This window comes from Nerophis ophidion, linkage group LG05 (genome assembly GCF_033978795.1).
Source record: "Nerophis ophidion isolate RoL-2023_Sa linkage group LG05, RoL_Noph_v1.0, whole genome shotgun sequence".
Lineage (NCBI taxonomy): Eukaryota > Metazoa > Chordata > Actinopteri > Syngnathiformes > Syngnathidae > Nerophis > Nerophis ophidion.
This window is the reverse complement of record NC_084615.1, coordinates 4,124,621-4,145,979: the sequence shown is the minus strand read 5'-3', so window position 1 is coordinate 4,145,979 and position 21,359 is coordinate 4,124,621. Positions and strand designations below refer to the sequence as shown.

The window sequence follows — 21,359 nt, the reverse complement described above, 5'->3', positions numbered from 1 at the left end:
AATGGTCAGATCTAGTGTTATATTGGTCAGATCTAGTCTTAGACTTAGATTGGTCAGATCTAGTCTTAGACTTGGATTGGTCAGATCTAGTCTTAGACTTGGATTGGTCAGATCTAGTCTTAGACTTTGAATGGTCAGATCTAGTGTTATATTGGTCAGATCTTGTCTTAGACTTAGATTGGTCAAATCTAGTCTTAGACTTGGATTGGTCAGATCTAGTCTTAGACTTGGATTGGTCAGATCTAGTCTTAGACTTTGAATGGTCAGATCTAGTGTTATATTGGTCAGATCTAGTCTTAGACTTAGATTGGTCAAATCTAGTCTAGCGGCTGTTGCCAAAACCCCAAATATCATGCCTAGGAAAGGAATTTTTTTGCCCTATTGTTAATTTAAAATGTTGGAATTGTGATGCATGATAGTGATGAGCTAAGGGACGTACAGTGCGGCCTACATGCAGTAGCATGCTGGTGTGTGTGTGTGTGTGTGTGTGTGTGTGTGCATGCGTGTGTGTGTGTGTAGTCTGTGGTAAGATGAGGCTAATGGAAAGCTGCTGGAGTAAAAAACAAAATGTGTCACTGGGACAAAGTAAGCCAGAGGTCAACAAGATCAGTTTCTTGATATCCCAAAGCTCTTCAGACATGTTCCGCATTATAAAACACACAACTTTCCATGCTGGCGTCAACCAACCCTCTTCTCCACGCCGACTGATAAAAATAGGGTAAACCTCATTATCTCATTATTGTGTGAAAACAAAAGAGCTGATATTGCTCAGCGGAAAGGGGGGTTGGAAATGACACTTGCTGGTCTGGCAGCCTCATTGCGTGAATGATGTCATACTTTTTTTTTTTTCCACAGGCCAGCAAAGGAGATAGTTGAGGACATCAGGCATGGAACTGGGGATCGTTACGGAGCAGAGAAGCTCACGGAGCTCTGCAAACTACTGCCGGACAATGAGGAGGTAAATTGCACCCTTAGTCCCCTCATCTGGCTCTGCTTAGAATGATCAAAAAGTGCGGCGTTACACCCCGGTGTAAGATGTGGTCTGTTCCTTCCGCGGCGGGAACACGGTGAAAGATATTGGAATAGACACCTAAACTGCAAGCTGGTTTTCCAGATTTTTTCCCCAACATCTGGTCTCTTTCAGGAATCCCGCCTGAGGAGGTTCAGCGGGGAACGGAGATGGCTTGGAGAGCCTGATCTATTCCTGCTCCTGCTGGTGGAAGTCCCCAGGTACGCTCCACCTTAGCCCTGCTATGGATAAAATTACCCAGCAACCCCCCGCCCCGATAGCTCTGTGTGCCTTTCATTTTTTCCCCGCTCTGTGACTCACGTGCCTTCTCTGGAAATGACGTGTGTTTATTTAGGTGATGATCAGGAGTGCTTTTTTTTTGTCTTCATCATCATTCATCCGCGCGTATTCACTCATCCGTCCCCCTCTCTTCCCCCTTTCCATTAGTTTTCGCCTACGTTTGGATGCCATGATTCTCCAGCAAGAGTTTGACCCTGCTCTGACCTCTTTGTGTGTGGCAGCCAGATGTCTGAGGGAGGCGGCCAGAGGTAAAGGAACAGCAGGGAGTTATGTACTCTGCCCCTATAAAGATCTTTGTCTTTGCCCTTTTTCAATGCGCACATATAGAATTAGGTGGTTAGTGGGGAATGCAGAGTACGGATTTTCTTCCTTTTTTGGGAGAATTTTAAAGGTGAATTTCGTCTTTTCTGACCGTTAAATTTTACAATGTTGGATACTCGTGTCAAACAACATCAAACTGTCAAATTATAAGGTTCATGCATTTTGGCTTTTGTGGTGACCGCGAGCTGGACGTACTTATTCTATACATTAAAGGGGAACTGCACTTTTTTATTTTTATTTTGCCTATTGTTCATAATCCTTATGGAAGACAAAATGTTTTTTTTTTTTGTGCATTAGAATTTGTAATTATCGGCTTGTTCTATGTGGGTACCAATTCAGCTAATAGGAGCGTTTCGACTCTACCACTAAATCACTTTAAAATGCATCCAAAAACCATCAACAACAACATGGGACGGCGTGGCGCAGTGGGAGAGTGGCCGTGCGCAACCCGGGGGTCCCTGGTTCAAATCCCACCTAGTACCAACTTCGTCACGTCCGTTGTGTCCTGAGCAAGACACTTCACCCTTGCTCCTGATGGGTGCTGGTTAGTGCCTTGCATGGCAGCTCCCTCCATCAGTGTGTGTGAATGGGTAAATGTGGAAGTAGTGTCAAAGCGCTTTGAGTACCTTGAAGGTAGAAAAGCGCTATACAAGTACAACCCATTTATTTATTTATTTAACAATACTTAATTTACATTCCGTAACTTGTATAATAACCAAACCAGGGGTGGGCATTACGTCGATCACGATCGACTGGTCGATCTCGGAGGGTGTGTCAGTCGATCTCAAGCCAGGCATTAAAAAATAGACATAAAAATGAGCAATCATCGATCATACCAAGACTTCACTTTCGTCAGTTGTTTGACATTCTCGGCACCCGAGGATCTTGTGAGATGACGCTGGCTGCTGCGAGCTCATATTTAAGAAAAAAATCACTAACAGGGCGGACGCAGAGAAACACATTTTATTTCTAGAGACTCCGTACCTGCTGTCAAAACTCTAAAAACCGACTGCACACTTCCGGTCTTCACCATAAAAGACCTGTTTCATCCTGCCAGTGCTAACAAAATAAGAGTCTCAGAAAGCTAGCGTGCACAAGCTAGCAAGCTACGGAGTTTGATGCCAATGTATTTCTCCCCCGGCCTCAGCGACCGCTCCCTCTCCTCGCTCGCCCACACACTCACTGACGTCACTCACCTGCTGCCAGACATTAAAGGGCCACACACATATGCTACTCTCATAACAAAGTGTTTAAAAAGGAGTATGCAAGTTGGACAAATGAGATGCCAAATCCAACCACTTTCATGTGGTATTGGACAGAAAGGACTTTTTTTTCCTCCATTTGAAAATGCGGACGTTATCAGCAACACTGTCGGATTCCAATCAATGCAAGTCATCAGAATCAGGTAATACACCAACTTATATTCTTGTCTTCATGAAAGAAAGGAATCTATGTGTGTTAAACATGCTTGTATTATCATTAAACACCATTAACTTGTTAACAAAAATGTCTCTTTCATAAATAAATAAATATAAATTATAAATAGGAATTAGGTAGATCTCCTCGACTTGGTCAATTGAAAATAGCTCGCCTGCAGAAAAAGTGTGAGCGCCCCTGAACTAAACTGTAGCGACGCTAAGAAACAGTCTTTCTATCGTAGTAATACATTGCAGTATTACGGTATTAGCCATAAAAGCTAACTACGGCAAGAGATAACCTAGATTTTATGTCAGTACGAAATACGTTTGAGTTTGTTATGCTCAGCAAAATGCGATAAGACACCAATCTGTACGGACTGAAAAACATGAACAATCATATTACAGTGTCTGTAAAGTTTTAGCCCACATTTCCTGTTTTTTTTTTTGTATACCACTAGCTTGACCGTGTATACAGTTGTACTAAGAAGCATGACGTGCTGTGTGTATCATGATCCACTTACTCGATAAACAGTTGTCTATTAGGTCAAGCTGCCGGGGACATTTTTTCCGGTTTATTTTGGGTAAGCACTATATTTCTGACGCCGAGTTCCACATTTGTAGCAGCATGCTGGTCCTGACTCTCTCTGCTTCCGTCTGCTCCAATGTTTTACCTTCTCTTTACGCTCGCTACTGTAAGAAGCAGTTCCTCTGTATATTCAGGTTCAAAAACATAAGGTTGTGATTCCTCATTTGTCAAAAACTAGACATCTTCGTCGTCTATTAGCAAGTCTGTTATAATTAGAACACACACACGTTTTTTTTTCCGGAAGCAGGAACACACATTTGATGCCAGAAGTGCGTTTCTATGCGAACGGAAATAAATGCGCTGAGAAAATAAGTTCCAAATTATTGAACACATTACACTTTGTTATGAAGGTGTCTGTTACTGTAGGGACGGCGTGGCGCAGTGGGTGAGTGGCCGTGTGCGACCCGAGGGTCCCTGGTTCAAATCCCACCTAGTACCAACCTCGTCACGTCCGTTGTGTCCTGAGCAAGACACTTCACCCTTGCTCCTGATGGGTGCTGGTTGGCGCCTTGCATGGCAGCTCCCTCCTTCAGTGTGTGAATGTGTGTGTGAATGGGTAAATGTGGAAGTAGTGTCAAAGCGCTTTGAGTACCTTGAAGGTAGAAAAGCGCTATACAAGTACAACCCATTTATTTACTACATTATGTGTAGACTTGCAATGTGTTTACAAAACAGTTGTTTTAGACGGCTTTGAAGGCTACAACCCTGACTCTCATTAGCCACATCTTGTAAGCGTTTTTTTATCATCATAATCCACATCCACATTTTCATTCAGTTGTAGTCCAAAGTTATTGTTAATAATTTCTCAATTTTTTTCTATCGTCTTGTTGTGGGGCAGACTGGCTCGTGCATGCACATGCATGATGAAATCCTCCATTGTTGCCATCTTTCATAAAAAGTAGCATATAGTTCTCACTTATATCTGTCGGTAGACTAAATATGTAAGTGCTAAAAACTACAACATGGCAGATAGAGTGGAGACGCCTGGAAGAGGGCTTTGAAACGTAAATAAAACCACCCACAAATTACAACATGAATTGATTAACGTGGACCCCGACTTAAACAAGTTGAAAAACTCATTCGGTTGTTACCCTTTAGTCGTCAATTGTACGGAAATGTAACCTTACTGCGCAATCTACTAATACAAGTTTCAATCAATCAATCAAACATTCTAAAGAAATAGTCAGAAAGCGACTTAAAGATTGTCTGACTGTAAAACATAATTTTGCAAAATTAAAACATCACATTATGACTCCTTTAAGTCAAGCCGTCAGTTCTACTTCAGGCTATGAGGAAACACAAAAAGTAAGATTAAGTATTATTTTCATCTAATCATAGCATGTGCACAGACTTGCAACATGCAGTGCCATAAATGCTGTTAACAGCATTTTAAAAGTCAAACGTTTTTTTCTCTGAATCAATCAACTGTGCAGGTGTACCTAATGTTGTGACTGGCGAATCTATATATTTACGAAGTTTGTTTTCCACCGTGTCTGGAAAAAAAATGTAGGTGACAATTTCAAGATATACAGTACATCTAAGTCAGGGGTGCCCACACTTTTTCTGCAGGCGAGCTACTTTTCAATTGACCCACTCGAGGGGATCTACCTCATTTATATATATCATTTATATTTATTTATTTATGAAAGAGACATTTTTGTCAACACGTTAAATGTGTTTAATGATAATACAAGCATGTGTAACACATATAGATGTCTTTCTTTCACAAAGACAAGAATATAAGTTGGTGTATTACCTGATTCTGATGACTTGCATTGATTGGAATCAGACAGTAATGATGATAACGCCCACATTTTCAAATGGAGGAGAAAAAAAGTTGTCCTTTCTGTACAATACCACATGAAAGTGGTTGGTTTTTGGCATCTAATTCATCCAGCTTCCATACACTTTACAAGAAAAACATTGGCGGCAAATTCCGTAGCTTGCTTGATTGACATTCACGGCACCCGAGGGTCTTGTGAGATGACGCTGGCTGCTGCCAGTTCATTATTATGAAAAAATGACAGAGAGGAAGGCGAGAAACACTTTTTATTTCAACAGACTTTCACGCCGTCCCTTCTGTCAAAACTCTAAAGGCCGACTGCGCATTTCCTATCTTCACAATAAAAGCCCTGCTTCATGCTGCCTGCGCTAACAAAATAAGAGTCTCGGAAAGCTGGACTTGTGGACGCCAGCTTTCTGAGGGATCGCTTGTGCACGCCAGTTTTCCGAGACTCTGTATTTAGTTAGCGCAGGCAGCATGAAGCAGGGCTTTTATTGTGAAGATAGGAAATGTGCAGTCGGCCTTTAGAGTTTTGACGGAAGGTACGGCGCGAGAGTCTGTTGAAATAAAAAGTGTTTCCCGCCTTCCTCTCGGTCATATTTTTATAATAATGATCTTGCAGCAGCCAGCGTCATCTCACAAGACCCTCCGGTACCGTGAATGTCATTTAAGTGACGTCTTGGTGAAGATTGATGATCACTCATTTTTAGGTCTATTTTTTTTAAAAGCCTGGCTGGAGATGGACTGACACACCCCCCGCGGTCGACTGGTAGCTCGCGATCGACGTAATGGGCACCCCTGATCTAACCAGTGTACATTTTCAAAAGATAAATGATGATGCTTATGAACGCCACTCAAGTTCTGTCTTGTTAATTTTTTTACTCTAATCTGTATCTCTTCTAGAACTGCTGAGCTGTCCTGAACTACACTCTATCCTCCGTTTGGTGCTTAAAGCTGGGAACTACATGAATGCTGTGAGTGCATCTCTCTTTATTGTTTCTTCCACAAACCCGATAAGGCTGACATTTTGTTTGTGTACAATACACTGTGTCACTCTGACACCCCCTATCTTTCTTTGAAATGATCACAATGTGTCTGTGTGTCTTTGCTTTTTCGACCTTGTATGTGGTGTTCTTAGGGTGGATACGCAGGGAATGCAGCTGGATTCAGAATTTCATCTCTGCTCAAACTGGCTGACACCAAAGCAAACAAACCCGGCATGAATCTACTCCATTTTGTAGCAATGGTTAGTATCTACAATAGAGTTTTTCTACCTTTTTTGAGACTAAGGCACATTTTTTGCGTTGAAAATATGCGGCGGCACACCACCAGCAGAAATCCTTTAAAAAGAAACTCAGTTGACAGTAAAAAGTCGTCGTCACAATTGTTGGATACGACTTTAACGCATAAGCATGCATGCATCACTATAGCTCTTGTCTCAAAGTAGGTGTACTGTCCCCACCTGTCACATCACACCCTGACTTATTTTCACTTTTTTTGCTCTTTTCCTGTGTGAAGTGTTTTACTTCTTGTCTTGGGACGGTTTAGCTCGGTTGGTAGAGTGGCCGTGCCAGCAACTTGAGGGTTGCAGGTTCGATTCCCGCTTCCGCCATCCTAGTCACTGCCGTTGTGTCCTTGGGCAAGACACTTTACCCACCTGCTCCCAGTGCCACCCACACTGGTTTAAATGTAACTTAGATATTGGGTGTCACTATGTAAAGCGCTTTGAGTCACTAGAGAAAAGCGCTATATAAATATAATTCACTTCACTTCACTTCTTGCGCTCCGATTTTGGTGACGTTTTCTCTTTTTTTTTGGTATTTTCCGGTAGCAGTTTCATGTCTTCCTTTGAGCGATATTTCTACTTTGTTTTAGCAATCAAAAATATTTCAGTTGTTTTTATCTTTCTTTGTGGGGACATTGTTGGTTGTCTTGTCATGTACGGATGTACATTGTGGACGCCGTCTTTGCTCCACAGTAAGTCTTTGCTGTCGTCCAGCATTCTGTTTTTGTTTACTTTGCAGCCAGTTCAGTTTTAGTTTTGTTCTGCATTGCCTTCCCTAAGCTTCAATGCCTTTTCTTAGCGGCACTCACCTTCTGTTTATTTTTGGTTTAAGCATTAGACACATTTTTACCTGCACGCTGCCTCCCGCTCTAGACAGCACCGACACCCAACAACAACACATCATTTGCAGACTATAATTACTGTTTTGCAAACGATATTTTAAACCCAAATAGGTGAAACTAGATAATCTCCCACGGCACACCAGACTGTATCTCACGGCACACTAGTGTGCCGCGGCACAGTGGTTGAAAAACACTGATCTAGAGTAGTGAAGTGAAGTGAATTATATTTATATAGCGCTTTTTCTCTAGTGACTCAAAGCGCTTTACATAGTGAAACCCAATATCTATTTTTTTTTTTTTTTTACATCTAAACCAGTGTGGGTGGCACTGGGAGCAGGTGTGTAAAGTGTCTTGCCCAAGGACACAACGGCAGTGACTAGGATGTCGGAAGCGGGAATCGAACCTGCAACCCTCAAGTTGCTGGCACGGCCGCTCTACCAACCGGGCTATACCGCCCCTAGTATGCATCTAGTGCGAGAACTGGAACTGAATAAGTTAAAATGATAGCAAATAGCCAGGTAAACAAAAATAAATTAAAATCCTGCAGATCAGTGCCCAAATTACAAAGGTGTTGAATAGAATAGAACAAATATAAATAACTTTAGCCCTGCGATGAGGTGGCGACTTGTCCAGGTTGCCTGATTGTAGCTGAGATAGGCACCTGCGCCCCCCGCAACCACAAAGGGAATAAGCGGTAGAAAATGGATGGATGGATGGATGGATAATTAACTTTAAAATAATTCCTAGCCAAAAGGTGATTTTTTAAAGAAAATATAAGTGTTTGTCACTATATAAACAAACTGACATTGACCAAAAATAATAAAAAATATTAATTAAACTATTTAATACTATTAAAAAAAACCATTATTTAAATTTACTAATTTTTTTTCCCTCATTGTATTTATTTTCTTTTCAACGTGTCCCTGATACTTTTTCATGCAATATTTAATGTATTTCATCAAGGAAACCAATGTTGTGTTTAATGATGTTTTACTTCATTTGGGACAATAGCTCCACAATCACGTGTTTGTCTCCACAGGAAGCTGTGAAAAAGGACCAGAGTTTACTTTCATTTCCTAGCCAACTGGGCCATGTTGGCTCCGCCTCAAGGTCGGTCTTTTCCCAAAACATGGATTCCATTATGAATATACAAGCTAAACGCAAACCTACCAATACTGCAGCTGCTACAGACTGCAATAGCACATGTTTAATTATGTCTTTGTAGTATATTTTTCTATAATTTTTTTTTAATGTCATTTAATTGTCTTTAATTTCAGTTATTTAAATGTCGTGATTTTATGTTTCCATTTAGGTTGTGTGAGGAGTCTGTGTTGGAGGATTTATCCAAGTTAAAAAGCAGAGTGTTGGCGCTGGAAGCAAATGTCCAGACGGAGGCGGAAATTTTGGAGCATACACAACTTTTCCTGGAGGTATAACACATTGATCCAGGTCACAGGTCCCATATTATACAATTTTTCAACTATTTGCTGTAAGTGTCACAGGGCCCAGCTATACTAACACATGCAGTGTAATACTGTGCTCTAAGTGGGGTAACCATATACAAATTAAATGTCACGGTTATGGTGACCAAATTATTAGTTATCATCATTATTACCACAGTTCTGTTGAATGTGCTCAAAAAGTACTTACACTGTAATATTTTAACCAAGTTTTATTTTTTATAAATTATAAATATATATTTATATGTATGTATATATATATATATATATATATATATACACACAGTATATTGTGCAAGTTCTCCCACTTAAAATGATGACAGAGGTCTGTAATTTTCATCATAGGTACACTTCAACTGTGAGAGACAGAATGTGAAAAAAAAATCCAGGAATTCACATTGTAGGAATTTTAAAGAATTTATTTGTAAATTATGGTGAAAAATAAGTATTTGGTCAACCATTCAAAGCTCTCACTGACGGAAGGAGGTTTTGGCTCAAAATCTCACGATACATGGCCCCATTCATTCTTTCCTTAACACGGATCAATCGTCCTGTCCCTTTAGCAAAAAAACAGCCCCAAAGCATGATGTTTCCACCCCCATGCTTCACAGTAGGTATGGTGTTCTTGGGATGCAACTCAGTATTCTTCTTCCTCCAAACACGACGAGTTGAGTTTATACCAAAATGGATACATGGATGATACAGCAGAGGATTGGGAGAATGTCATGTGGTCAGATGAAACCAAAATAGAACTTTTTGGTATAAACTCAACTGGTCGTGTTTGGAGGAAGAAGAATACTGAGTTGCATCCCAAGAACACCATACCTACTGTGAAGCATGGGCGTGGAAACATCATGCTTTGGGGCTGTTTTTCTGCTAAGGGGACAGGACGATGGATCCGTGTTAAGGAAAGAATGAAAGGGGCCATGTATCGTGAGATTTTGAGCCAAAACCTCCTTCCATCAGTGAGAGCTTTGAATGGTTGACCAAATACTTATTTTCCACCATAATTTACAAATAAATTCTTTAAAATTCCTGGATTTTTTTTCACATTCTGTCTCTCACAGTTGAAGTGTACCTATGATGAAAATGACAGACCTCTGTCATCATTTTAAGTGGGAGAACTTGCACAATCAGTGGCTGACTAAATACTTTTTTGCCCCACTATATATATATATATATATATATATATATATATATAAAATTTGGGCAAAATAAACATCGGACATTGTTCTGGCTTCTTAACAGCCATATTATTTTTATGTGTGTGTTTAAATAGCTGGGTTGGTTATGACGTTCGATCCGTTTTTCTTCTTCGCGGCTTAATTCACACGATGGTCAAGCAGCTTTAGCGTAGCATTAAAACAAGTGAGAGTGTAGCGTTTGAGCGGAAAACCCTTTATTGCTGTTCTGTTCTTGGGTGTTCCAGTCGTTCAAATAGAAAGATAAGAATTAGCTTTCATAGAATCCCGAAAGAAGTAGTTCACGAGGGTAATAAAGTCAGGGGAAGAATTGAAAGTGCATCCAAGAAAATGGCTCTTGAAAATAATCACTTTCATCATCTTTTGGAAACCAATCGGACCATGCTTGCGCCTGCAGCGATCACTTTGTAAAATGTTTGTTTGAACACTTGATTTCTTTGATAAGCTTTCTGTGATGCAATCGAGTTTATTCTCCACTATATTAGTCGAGTTTATTCTGCACTATATTAGTTGCGTTTGAGAGCAGAACTCATCGTAAAGAAAGGACGAGATCAAAGTAGTCTGTGTTCTTTTGTGGTTTCTATGCCTAAATATAACTACCAAGCCTTTCTTGTGCAAATAAACTAACCCCATGTTAAGTCATAGTAATAAATATTGTGATTGTTGGTCCAATACACCGTATTTGTGTTGTACATTTTCATAACAGAAACTAAAAGCTTAGTTGTTGTTGTTGTGCAGAAAAGCCAAGTGTTTTATTTGACATGGATGACCACATTATAGCATCTTTAGTGATATTTGTTAGCATCAAGAAAATAGTCTTAATAGTATTTAATTGTATTTATTGTTTTAATTTCCCCTCGGGGATTAATAAAGAATTTCTGATTCTGAATAATAAACTCGATGAATGAAACTCTCCTAGGCTCAACTGCATGTACGGAATCTTGAAATCACTAGCACAGATTCATGATAAACAACCGGGACATCTCTCGCTCAATAATGAGGCAAAATATATTCATTACACCATAAACAACTGCAGACATGAATTGTAGATGACAGAAATATTTTTAGCAATAAATCAACTACAAACAACCTTATTTTTTCACTTATTAGCATCACGATCACAGCAGCACAACATTTATGTCTAATCAAATACAGTACTTAGCAGTGCATGAACAAGTCCAACTTTGTCTTTCACCGATTAATGCTTTTTTGTGGACCACGCCCAGATTTAAAGACAAGATGTGCCTCTAATTATTTTCTTCTCTAAATACCGTGAGTGTCTGGTTGTATCTGCTGCTTTAATGTCTTTAATGTCCTCTGTGTTCTTTGATGTTTGATGTTTCCTTCTTACACACATGTAAGAGGGATGTGTACTATGGCTATGAGTTGTTTTTTTTCCCTTGGCCTCAGTCTGCACCCCCTCTCCAGGGCCCAGGCTAAGACCGATTTTTAATTTTATTTTATTTTAATCTTCTATTTTTTTTTCTCCCATCCCCACCCCTTGTTTACCTGTATCTCATCTTTTTTGTAAGGGGCGCTGGAAGCCGGCAGACCCGTCAGCGATCCTGTTCTGTCTCCCTGTAATGTTTGTCTGATCTTGAATGGGATTGTGCTGAAAATTTTAATTTTCCTGAAGGAACTTGCCTGACGGAATAAATAAAGTACTATCTAATCTAATCTTATCTAAAAATGGAGTGAGAAATCGTAGCGAGCAGTAACCTCTTGGTGATGATAAATGGTTTAAATCTATAAAAAATATATTTTTCTTGAGAGTGTAAAAATCCACTCCGTCCCATTTTTTTCATGATCAGTTTTACATTTGCTTCCGAACCTTTCAAAATATGCCCAAATCTGCACTGATTCAGGTGAATAAACAGTAGCCTAATGGGACTCCAGACCATTGCCTGAAACCCGGAAGTGCCCGGATGTGCTTTGGGGTCACCTGATTGCAACCCAGCTGTATGTTTATCTTCGTCCGTTTTAATTTGTATCAATCAATCAATCAATGTTTACTTATATAGCCCTAAATCACTAGTGTCTCAAAGGGCTGCACAAACCACTACGACATCCTCGGTAGGCCCACATAAGGGCAAGGAAAACTCACACGCAGTGGGACATCGGTGACAATGATGACTATGAGAACCTTGGAGAGGAGGAAAGCAATGGATGTCGAGCGGGTCTAACATGATACTGTGAAAGTTCAATCCATAATGGATCCAACACAGTCGCGAGAGTCCAGTCCAAAGCGGATCCAAAACAGCAGCGAGAGTCCCGTTCACAGCGGAGCCATCAGGAAACCATCCCAAGCGGAGGCGGATCAGCAGCGCAGAGATGTCCCCAGCCGATACACAGGCAAGCAGTACATGGCCACCGGATCGGACCGGACCCCCTCCACAAGGGAGAGTGGGACATAGAAGAAAAAGAAAAGAAACGGCAGATCAACTGGTCTGAAAAGGGAGTCTATTTAAAGGCTAGAGTATACAAATGAGTTTTAAGGTGAGACTTAAATGCTTCTACTGAGGTGGTATCTCGAACTGTTACCGGGAGGGCATTCCAGAGTACTGGAGCCCGAACGGAAAACGCTCTATAGCCCGCAGACTTTTTTTGGGCTTTGGGAATCACTAATAAGCCGGAGTCCTTTGAACGCAGATTTCTTGCCGGGACATATGGTACAATACAATCGGCAAGATAGGATGGAGCTAGACCGTGTAGTATTTTATACGTAAGTAGTAAAACCTTAAAGTCACATCTTAAGTGCACAGGAAGCCAGTGCAGGTGAGCCAGTATAGGTATATATGTATGTATATATGTATATAAAGGTATATACAGTATAGGTATATATGTATGTATATATGTATATAAAGGTATATACAGTATAGGTATATATGTATGTATATATGTATATAAAGGTATATACAGTATAGGTATATATGTATGTATATATGTATATAAAGGTATATACAGTATAGGTATATATGTATGTATATATGTATATAAAGGTATATACAATACAGGCATAATGTGATCAAACTTTCTTGTTCTTGTCAAAAGTCTAGCAGCCGCATTTTGTACCAACTGTAATCTTTTAATGCTAGACATGGGGAGACCCGAAAATAATACGTTACAGTAGTAAAGTTTCTAGTGTGTTTTTTGAATGATACAGGAAAAATGGTCACTTTACTTTTGGTTTATGTGACATCCCGTGACTTCACTTCCTGTTGTAGACACTGTGTCATTATTTCTATAAAAAACAGCCTGTAGGTTCAATAGCTTAGTTGCTCAGACTGCAATTTGTTGACACAAGTTTAGATTGTGGTATGTCATTTCTTTAAGGGGAAAGACATTAATGCCTCTTGTTTTCATGTTCGCATTTAAACCAACTTGCGTCTCCAGTAAATGAGCTGTGTCACCGGTCAGTGAGTTTATCAAAGTGTTAATGATCATGGTTTTACGCTAATTTCAATTTAAAGGCCTACTGAAATGAGATTTTCTTATTTAAACGGGGATAGCAGGTCCATTCTATGTGTCATACTTGATCATTTCGCGATATTGCCATACTTTTGCTGAAAGGATTTAGTAGAGAACATAGACGATAAAGTTCGCAACTGGAGAAAAGCCCTGCCTCTACCGGAAGTCGCAGACGATGACGTCACATGTGTGGGGGCTCCTAACATATTCACATTGTTTTTAATGGGAGCCTCCAACAAAAAGTGCTATTCGGACCGAGAAAACGACAATTTCCCAATTAATTTGAGCGAGGATAAAAGATTTGTGTTTGAGGATATTGATAGCGACGGACTAGAAAAAAAACAACAAAAAAACGTGATTGCAATCGCGTTGCATTGAGTTTTGATTGATTGATTGATTGATACTTTTATTAGTAGATTGCACAGTACAGTACATATTCCGTACAATTGACCACTAAATGGTAACACCCCAATAAGTTTTTCAACTTGTTTAAGTCGGGGTCCACGTTAATCAATTCATATGGATTCATATGTTTTTAGACACATTTACTAGGATAATTCTGGGAAATCCCTTATCTTTCTATTGTGTTGCTAGTGTTTTAGTGAGTTTAACAGTACCTGATAGTCGGAAGTGTACGTCCACGGCCGGGTGTTGACGCGCAGTGTCTCGGGGATTTCGACGGCAGCTGTACGGGAGGCGCAAGCTCAACTGGCGACTTTTTAACCACAATTTTCTTACCGAAACCTGCTGGTTGACAAGTGGTCAGGATCCATGTCCGCTGTGATCCATAGGAAAGTTTTAACTCCGTGAATTTTAAACAAGGAATCACCGTGTGTTTGTGTGGCTAAAGGCTAAAGCTTCCCTACTCCATCTTTCTTCTTTGACTTCTCCAATATTAATTGAACAAATTGCAAAAGATTCAGCAACACAGATGTTCAAAATACTGTGTAATTATGCCGTTAAAGCAGACGACTTTTAGCTGTGTGTGTGTGCGTAGCGCTCTTACTTCCTAAAAACCTGTGACGTCTTGGGTACACGTCATCATTACACGACGTTTTCAAGACGAAACTCCCGGGAAATTTAAGATTGAAATTTAGTAAACTAAAAAGGCCGTATTGGCATGTGTTGCAATGTTAATATTTCCATCCATCCATCCATCATCTTCCGCTTATCCGAGGTCGGGTCGCGGGGGCAACAGCCTAAGCAGGGAAACCCAGACTTCCCTCTCCCCAGCCACTTCGTCTAGCTCTTCCCGGGGGATCCCGAGGCGTTCCCAGGCCAGCCGGGAGACATAGTCTTCCCAAAGTGTCCTGGGTCTTCCCCGTGGCCTCCTACCGGTTGGACGTGCCCTAAACACCTCCCTAGGGAGGCGTTCGGGTGGCATCCTGACCAGATGCCCGAACCACCTCATCTGGCTCCTCTCCATGTGAAGGAGCAGCGGCTTTACTTTGAGTTCCTCCCGGATGGCAGAGCTTCTCACCCTATCTCTAAGGGAGAGACCTGGAAACTCATTTGGGCCGCTTGTACCCGTGATCTTATCCTTTCGGTCATGACCAAGAGCTCATGACCATAGGTGAGGATGGGAACGTAGATCGACCGGTAAATTGAGAGCTTTGCCTTCCGGCTCAGGTCCTTCTTCACCACAACGGATCGGTACAACGTCCGCATTACTGAAGACGCCGCACCGATCCGCCTGTCGATCTCACGATCCACTCTTCCCTCACTCGTGAACAAGACTCCTAGGTACTTGAACTCCTCCACTTGGGGCAGGGTCTCCTCCCCAACCCGGAGTTGGCACTCCACCCTTTTCCGGGCGAGAACCATGGACTTGGACTTGGAGGTGCTGATTCTCATTCCGGTCGCTTCACACTCGGCTGCGAACCGATCCAGCGAGAGCTGAAGATCCCGGTCAGATGAAGCCATCAGGACCACATCATCTGCAAAAAGCAGAGACCTAATCCTGCGGTCACCAAACCGGAACCCCTCAACGCCTTGACTGCGCCTAGAAATTCTGTCCATAAAAGTTATGAACAGAATCGGTGACAAAGGATGTTAATATTTCATCATTGATATATAAACTATCAGACTGCGTGGTCGCTAGTAGTGGCTTTCAGTAGGCCTTTAACATAGTAATACTAACTGTCGAGAATTTAATTGCACATTACCATTATACTTTTTTCTACATTTCGGAGTTCAACGTTTTGATGGCATGTACAGTAACCTGCCTGTTTCAACAATGTATAAATAGTGAGTAAGGGGCTAAACATTAGCAACAATAGCTATGAGAATCTGTGTTAACTTCAAAGTCACAATTTAACAGGTTGTCATAGTTTAGCCCAGGGGTGGGCATTACGTCGATCGCGATCGACTGGTCGATCTCGGAGGGTGTGTCAGTCGATCTCAAGCCAGGCATTAAAAAATAGACATAAAAATGAGCAATCATCAATCATACCAAGACTTCACTTTCGTCAGTTGTTTGACATTCTCGGCACCCGAGGATCTTGTGAGATGACGCTGGCTGCTGCGAGCTCATATTTAAGAAAAAAAATCACTAACAGGGCGGACGCAGAGAAACACATTTTATTTCTAGAGACTCCGTACCTACTGTCAAAACTCTAAAGACCGACTGCACACTTCCTGTCTTCACCATAAAAGACCTGTTTCATCCTGCCTGTGCTAACAAAATAAGAGTCTCAGAAAGCTAGCGTGCACAAGCTAGCAAGCTACGGAGTTTGATGCCAATGTATTTCTCCCCCGCCCTCAGCGACCGCTCCCTCTCCTCGCTCGCCCACACACTCACTGACGTCACTCACCTGCTGCCAGACATTAAAGGGCCACACACATATGCTACTCTCATAACAAAGTGTTTGAAAACGAGTATGCTAGTTGGACAAATGAGATGCCAAATCCAACCACTTTCATGTGGTATTGGACAGAAAGGAGGATCGGACCGATCCGGTGGCCATGTACTGCTCGCCTGTGTATCGGCTGGGGACATCTCTGCGCTGCTGATCCGCCTCCGCTTGGGATGGTTTCCTGCTGGCTCCGCTGTGAACGGGACTCTCGCTGCTGTGTTGGATCCGCTTTGGACTGGACTCTCGCGACTGTGTTGGATCCATTGTGGATTGAACTTTCACAGTATCATGTTAGACCCGCTCGACATCCATTGCTTTCCTCCTCTCCAAGGTTCTCATAGTCATCATTGTCACCGACGTCCCACTGGGTGTGAGTTTTCCTTGCCCTTATGTGGGCCTACCGAGGATGTCGTAGTGGTTTGTGCAGTCCTTTGAGACACTAGTGATTTAGGGCTATATAAGTAAACATTGATTGATTGATTTTTTTTTCCTCCATTTGAAAATGCGGACGTTATCAGCACCACTGTCTGATTCCAATCAATGCAAGTCATCAGAATCAGGTAATACACCAACTTATATTCTTGTCTTTGTAAAAGAAAGACATCTATGTGTGTTAAACATGCTTGTATTATCATTAAACACCATTAACTTGTTAACAAAAATGTCCCTTTCATAAATAAATAAATATAAATTATAAATAGGAATGAGGTAGATCTCCTCGACTTGGTCAATTGAAAAGTAGCTCGCCTGCAGAAAAAGTGTGAGCGCCCCTGGTTTAGCCTATTAGCACAAACAAAAAACACATTTTAAAATATACTGTTCCCAAATCTGTACTGTATCTGATTGACATAGTTGGCAGAGCTGAAGGCATTATTTTAAAACATGAAGTGAAGTAATGCTTTTCTTTGTGAAGTGGTAGGCGTCTCCGTGCTTATTTCACTAGGTGTGGGCCAGAGGCAGCACCCTCAGAGGTTTTTCCTTCCTGACCAACTCTTTCCAGTTAAAAAAAACGATCGTTGGAATGCATCATCTCTCAAAAGTTGCAGAAGTGACTGTTAGGAAATCATTGAAAAGTATTATTTGCAAACAAGTGGACCATTTTAAAGTGAAACTTTCCATTCGGTACAAAGAGTTTGTTGAATCCGTTGTTTACTATAGCGTCTATGTCTGTGTGCAGATGACAGAGGAACGTCTGAAGGAGGCAGAGGATGAAGTTGAGGGTATGAGGATGTCAAGTAGAGCGCTGGTGGATTTTTTTTGTGAGGACGACAGCACATTTAAACTAGAGGAGGCATGCAAAGTCTTTGACTTGTTTTGCCACCGCTTCCAAAAAGCTATCAAGGTTAGAAGCAGAAATAAAATAAGTCAAGGCTCAGAGCTACTACTCATTCGCTCTTTTCTACAGGAGAATGCAGAACGTGAGCTGAAGGAGAAGAATCGTGTGGAACGTCAGAGGCTGATTGGGGAAAAGCGCCGCTCACTGGCTGTGTGCACAGATCTGGATCCTGGCCTCCGCCTGGCCAGAGAGCCTCACGGTCACGACAACCAAGACGAGCTGGAAAAACTTCTGGAGAAAAACTTGAGCTACACTTGGAGCCGCCGTAGCCTGAGAAACTCCGAGTCGCGCAGGTACTCCCACCACCTGTACAGTGACAAGAGTTTCCCAGAGCTGGGTAGCAGCCCAACTTCCTTCAGTTGTCATTCGAACAGCTCCTCTGATCACGAGAGTTCTGTCGGGCTTTGTAGCTCTCCGGAAATGGAGGGTACTTGTTCTCCCGTTGGTCAAGGACATGTGTTTGTAAGGCACAACAGGACTCAGTCGATTATGGAGGGTGTTCATGACCCTCTTATTGCATCGTACTCTCAACATGGACATGGATTTACTCTTAGGAAACTTGGGTCTAGGAGTTTTTCTACTGAACAAATAAGTGGACAAAAGACTACCAAGAACACTGAGTTTTCCCCCTTCTCCTGTCGGAATTCTGCTGCTATAAACACTGATGCACCTTCCCAGACCTCCAGTCATGGACACAGCTTTGGTCTACCAATGACCGATAAGAGTCATTCTCTTCAGAATAAGTCAAATGATGTGTGTGCTAACAAGAGTGGAATACTTCACAGTGACAACCGGGCTGCATTGGGGATATATCGAGGATCTGAGAAAGAATGTGTTAATGTTCCAGATAAAAGGGAGTTGAAGCCACTAAACAAAGGAAATAAAGTAATTTCTGCGATAGCCGGTCCTGATGAAACTCTGAAAAAGCAAATAGACACAGAAGGGCTGTTGACTCCTCCTGTCAAGGAGACTTGGATGCCACCCAGTCTTCCAGAGTTCAGCCAGTCACACCCAGATGAGTGCTCGGATGTCCCGAGTCCTGAGAGGGAACAAGGAAGGTCATACTCTTCCGTGGGGGAGACTTTAGAGTGCCACACTCTTGTGAAAGGCCTCCGATCCTATGACCCCTTGTCACCCCCTACGTCTCCACTCCCACGCCCAACGCCGAGCCTCTGCTCCAAGTGGAGAAAAGAGAGAGAGAGTGATCCTCGGGAGGCGTCAACATCGGCATCATTAAAAGACGAGAGTCGAGGCTTGAAGCTTCCGGTGCGGAATGGGATCAGGGCCAAAAGAGGACTTGGGTCACATGCCGGACCGTCTAACAGCCCAGGTATTTCAAAGGTGCGACCTGAAATGGAGGCTTCAAATAACCCTGCCCCTGCCGTGACACAGTCACGAGCCCCAAGCCGTCCAACAAGCTCACGTTTGTTTTTGCGTTCAACTCCTGTCACACAACCCACTTCACTGCGTGCGAATGTGAAAAGAAGTAGCAGCGCACGTGAGAGGCCACAGAGAGGGAGTGACACACAACCTCCAGCTAAGTCCGCCCTAAACAAAAGAACGCTAGAGAGACCAACCACCGAGAAGGTCTTAGGCAGGACCCAATCCACCTTCATCCGAGGAAGTCCTTCGCGTGTGTCCAAACGAGTCGCCCCCAACTCCGAGACCCCGGCTACAGCCCAGGCTCTCCCTTCCCACAATCCCTCGTCGGCCACCGCCAAGACAATACGTACGACGGTCATATCCGCCACCCAGAACAAAAACCCCAAAACCGCAAACACGAGCGTCTCTTCTGCTACCTCTAAACTCCCTTCACGACTTCCTGCTTCCAAAATGCCTCGACCTACTACAACGCAGCCACTGTGGAAGTAAAAATAAGCCTTTTTATCTCCTGGAGTCTATGCAGATCTGGTTATTTCTGTACTTGATAGACTCCACTGCAGTCTGTAGCCCATCTACTTTGCTATCAACCGGGACACGTTCTCTCTTGTGTTTCACGCACCGGCAGAAGAGTAGATCCTCTAAATAAGCCCTACCTCTTTTTTTACGTCCATTTGTGTCCTTTGCAGGCAATAGGATGCAAGTGTGTAGCAGGTAAATTCTCGATTGGTGTATGAACTAACAGCCAAATGTGCCCCGTCAGACACCACGAGTGCTCTTGGTAATTAAAAGGTGTATTTATCAGCCTTTAGGTATACCGTATTTCCTTGAATTTCCGCACCTGCCTTGAATTACTGCCGGGTCAAACTCGCTTCCCAAAATAATTAGCGCATGCTTAGTATTACCGCCTGGTCAAACTCGTGACGTCACGAGTGACACTTCCTCTGTCATCATTTTCAAAAACGAGGAGGCTGATTTGAATACCGGTAATTTGAAATTGCATAAAGGGAAGAAGATTAAGAGCTATTCGGTAGGATTTAAGGTCCAAGCTTACATCACACTCAAATTTTTACTGCATACCTTTGGTAAGTGCCGGAGTGAGAAGAGGTTTTAAAATAATTAGCCCATGCTTACTTTTACCGCATACCTTTGGTAAGCGCAGGAGTGAGAAAAGGCTTTAAATTAATTAGCGCTCCGGCGGCAATTCAAGGAAATAGTTTAATAGTGTTTTCCGACACTGGGATGCGGATGCTATTGTGTTCCCACTCTTGCTTGGTACAAACTTGTTGTGAAAGCCTCATTCGGATGCACATATTTTTACTGAAGAAAATGCCATGAGGAGAATTTGACTGCTTTATTACGGTTTTATATGAAAAAGTTTAAAACTGAATAACATTGGTTGTTATTCACTGTATTATGTGGATTTGTAAATAAGATAAATAAAGGAGGTGTTGAGGAAAATGGTTTTCTCTCTACTTATGAGAAGTTGTGTTAAAGGCCTACTGAAAGCCACTACTAGCCACCACACAGTCTGATAGTTTATATATCAATGATGAAATATTAACATTGCAACACATGCAACACAAATTGCAATTTTTAATTTCCCGCGAAGTTTCCCTGTTGAAAACGTCGCGGTATGATGACGCGTGCGTTTGACGTCACCGGTTGTAGCGGACATGTTTTTTCCAGCCCGATCCAAGCTATAAGTAGTCTGCTTTAATCGCATAATTACACAGTATTCTGGACATCTGTGTTGCTGAATCTTTTGCAATTTGTTCGATTAATAATGGAGAAGTCAAAGTAGAAAGATGGAGGTGGGAAGCTTTTAGCCTTTAGCCACACAAACACAGCCAGTGTTTCCTTGTTTAAAATATCCGAAGGTGAAGCTTTGCTATGGAACAGAGCGGTCAAGCAAAAATGGATCCCGACCATATGAGAAAATTGTGGTAATAAGTCGGCTCTTACCGTAGTTATGAGCGGAGCTTGCGTCGTCCTGCTGTTGCGGACCCTCTTAAATAAGATAAATAAAGGAGGTCTTGAGGAAAATGGTTTTCTCTCTACTTATGAGAAGTTGTTTTAAAGGCCTACTGAGACCCACTACTACCCACCACGCA

General features: G+C 42.1%; 1 protein-coding gene across 1 annotated transcript in view; it reads left to right on the top strand.

Moving 5' to 3' along the window:
- Positions 1–20,706, top strand: part of fhdc2 (FH2 domain containing 2) — a 42,433-nt gene extending 21,727 nt beyond the window's left edge. The window contains exons 4-12 of the mRNA XM_061899753.1: positions 856–958; positions 1,145–1,230; positions 1,457–1,557; positions 6,321–6,391; positions 6,556–6,663; positions 8,584–8,654; positions 8,857–8,974; positions 17,707–17,871; positions 17,935–20,706. Of these exons, the coding sequence (XP_061755737.1) occupies positions 856–958; positions 1,145–1,230; positions 1,457–1,557; positions 6,321–6,391; positions 6,556–6,663; positions 8,584–8,654; positions 8,857–8,974; positions 17,707–17,871; positions 17,935–19,737 (2,626 nt within the window). The 3' untranslated portion in view covers positions 19,738–20,706. The remainder of the gene's footprint in view (positions 1–855; positions 959–1,144; positions 1,231–1,456; positions 1,558–6,320; positions 6,392–6,555; positions 6,664–8,583; positions 8,655–8,856; positions 8,975–17,706; positions 17,872–17,934) is intronic.
- The last annotated feature ends 653 nt before the right edge of the window (positions 20,707–21,359 follow it).